The 3,080-nt window shown below is 41.5% G+C and overlaps 1 protein-coding gene across 1 annotated transcript; it reads left to right on the forward strand.

Annotated features, from left to right (window-relative positions):
• Positions 1-795: 795 nt before the first annotated feature.
• TEOVI_000865600 (uncharacterized protein) lies at positions 796-2,370 on the forward strand (the record flags this gene model as incomplete). The annotated part of the gene is made up of 1 exon (XM_067220094.1): positions 796-2,370. The coding sequence occupies one exon, from the start codon at positions 796-798 to the stop codon at positions 2,368-2,370; it is 1,575 nt and encodes a 524-aa protein (XP_067076195.1).
• Between the last annotated feature and the right edge of the window lie 710 nt (positions 2,371-3,080).

Genomic DNA, 3,080 nt, shown 5'->3' on the forward strand with positions numbered 1-3,080 from the left:
TGGCAGAAACACAACTTTACGGAGGAGAAAAAAGACAAGACAAAATTATGGAAGAAAAGGAAGGAGAAGATAAGGGGAGAAGAATGATGACAAGTGGTGGGCGTACTTCATTATGGTTTTGTTATGTACATACACAGAGATGTGGCTCTATATCGCAGTCCTCTCATTATTTCCAATTCTTCCCGTTGAATTATGAGGAAATAAGAGGAGAGAAGTATCTATCATGTTATCGATGAGTTATGTGCTGAATTGTGTTGTTGTTTTTTTTTTGCAAGTCGGAAAAACCGTGAAGAACGGAGCGAATACGCAATAATAGGTTCCTCTGTTTGTACACTCCTATTTATAATTGTGATATTTGTAACAATGATAGTAATAGTTGTTATTGTTACAGCTATTGCTATTGTTATTGTTATTTTCTTTTTTAAAAAAAAAATATATTAATTTGTTTTCCACCCCCTCTCTATCAATGTGGTACCGCTGTGTTTAAAGTATCTGACGCACTTATTGATAAGAGAAGCAGATGTCTGTGTATGCGCTCGTCGTGTCTGAACGAGTTTTTCTAAACGTTTGAAATTTATCTCTCTTTTTTTTTTAATTTTGGCATTCCCCATCCCTCAACACACACACACACACACGCACACACAATGTCATGTCAGCGTTAAGAGTGCCCGTAAAGGACCCAGGAAATTTTTTTCCTGGTGGATAGGCATACTCATTTCTGTATGTGTGTGAGGTTGTGCTTAATTAAAGGAATTTAACACCTGGTATAAAACTGGAATTTACTAACGTTAAGAAATGCAAGCCGCTTGTACCAGTAGAAGTGTTGCGGTACTTGGGAAACTGGCCTCCAAAGGCGTTGGTGTGCTTCTATTGTTGGCAATTTTTAGACGGTGGAGGAAGTCACAGCGTGCCGACTCCATAAAAAAACATTTTCAACAAGAGAATGAAGTGAAGGATACAGGGTGCATGACATCCGCTCTTTCTTACTTGCCGATTTATATTAACAGTGACAAACTACCTGAAAATATGTTGGTTGGTGCTCCGCTATTTTATCCACCGCAGATGGCTGTTCTCCCTTTGTCGTGGACGGATGCGGTTGGTTTTGAGCGTAGCTGTTTTATAACTTGTGAAGGACCTTTTCCGCACATGACGGCCAATGGGAAGGACCCGCATGATATGTCTTTTTTCTTCCTTCAGTACATGCAACGCGTACCTTTTATGCAGTCCACTGCAGAGAGAGGCCTACCAATAAAGCAGTTGCAGGATGTTGGGTTGTTGTGTTGCACTGACGCTTTCAGTCACATTGTAACTGACCCTGCTGAACGGGTGGTGGTGATATTCGGTCGTAACGGCCCTTATTTTACGTCGCTCGTGATAACGCCGTGTACCATGCCAGAGAAAAATGTAGTGGGAAATATTCAGCTGGCCAATCAAATTTCTTTACAAGATCTGCAGAAACTTCTCGATGCTTGCTGCCCCACACCTCTCGTAGACGAAATCCGACTTGCTGGAACCTCTGCCGGTACGCTGCAGGGGAAGTTACACATCGCTTGCCGCTACGGTAACCGTGTGGTTCAGTTTACCGCTGCATCTGCTCTTACTGTCCGCAGTGCACGTGACAATGAAGATTTCATTTTTTCCCTTGAAGGGGATGTATTGGCACAAAAGCGAATCGTATTTGATGCAGCAACTATAGACGCGTTGATTTCTGGTAAAACACTTGATGAATTATTTTCATGTCCTGGCCCCCAATGCATGCGAGTCTCTTCACTTGTTCAACTAATCCACATGGAGGATCTAACCGAAATATCACATAATCTCGGTAATGGCGCCAGTAATGGTGATGTGACTCGGGAGATTAATTTAAAGGTGTCGGGCTCCAGGTTGTTATTGAGCGCTGGTGAAGTTTCTGTCGTCTTCCACCACGCACATTTAGGCGTTCATTTTCCTATAAACTCACATCACGGTGTCATTTGCGAACCGGTTTTAACAACCGATCTCTGCCTCATGTATTATCCTTTGGGTTCCACTGCTGCGTTGCCAAATGCAATGATGCGTCGTGTGAGGCAGTTACCACCCACATGGGAACGATCATTACACACAGATGATGCCCTCAGACACAATGCACTGTTTCACTTTACGGATTGGATGAGAGGAAGTGTGCCATGCATTACCTGCGATCTGAGCGGCTTCCGATGCGCACAATTATATGAGGAAAAGGACGGGATGAGCTGTCGGACATATGTAGTCCCACTAGCGGAAGAAATTATGGTGCTCCGATGGGAAACGTCAACATGCGATTGGGAACAGCACCTTCCGCATCTGCAAAAATTTATCGACACACTCCACTTGGAGGTTCCAACAGCATGAAAACTATGGACAGGGAAAAAGTGCTGGACGAGTAGAGGAAATGTAATGCAACGAAATCTTTTTTTTTCCTCCTCTTTTGGGTGCTGGTGGCGTTCGAGAGGCTGCGTGAGATTTGCTTGCTTGCTTGCTTGCTTTGTTGTTTTTTTTTACCTTATTATTATTATTTTTTTTTTACAAAAATTTTCATCTTATTTATCTACTTACCTTGATTACTTTTCTGCGCACAATTTTTTTTTATGGGGGGGGAGGGGATTGGGTGGTACAGAGAGGATATATATATTTTATGGAGTAATTAAGTAAAGTGAGGGAGTGCAGCGACATGAAAATCAACGTGAAAAAGGGGGATGCTAACTTCATAAGAATGGTAGCAACAAAAGAAATTAAAACGAAGCGAAGAAGGAAGTGATGTAATGATAATTTGAACCATCAAATGGCTTAGCATCAACAAAGAAAAAAAAAGGACAGTAACTTGAAGAAACTTAGAAGAATATGTGATCAAAAGGGGAGAAGATGGAGTTGTGATCTGTGTGCAACAGACATATGTTGTAAAATAAAAAATGTTAAATAGTGATTTATTACTTACATGAACGGGAATACATAATAAGAGGGGAAAAAGTGAGTGTGTGAAGAAGGTGTGACGGTAATAGGTGTTAAGGAGAACTGAAAGGCTTTAAACAAAGGAACCCCCGACTGGAATTTGAAAAAAAAAA

Source organism: Trypanosoma equiperdum (genome assembly GCF_001457755.1).
Source record: "Trypanosoma equiperdum strain OVI genome assembly, contig: ctg_1052, whole genome shotgun sequence".
Lineage (NCBI taxonomy): Eukaryota > Euglenozoa > Kinetoplastea > Trypanosomatida > Trypanosomatidae > Trypanosoma > Trypanosoma equiperdum.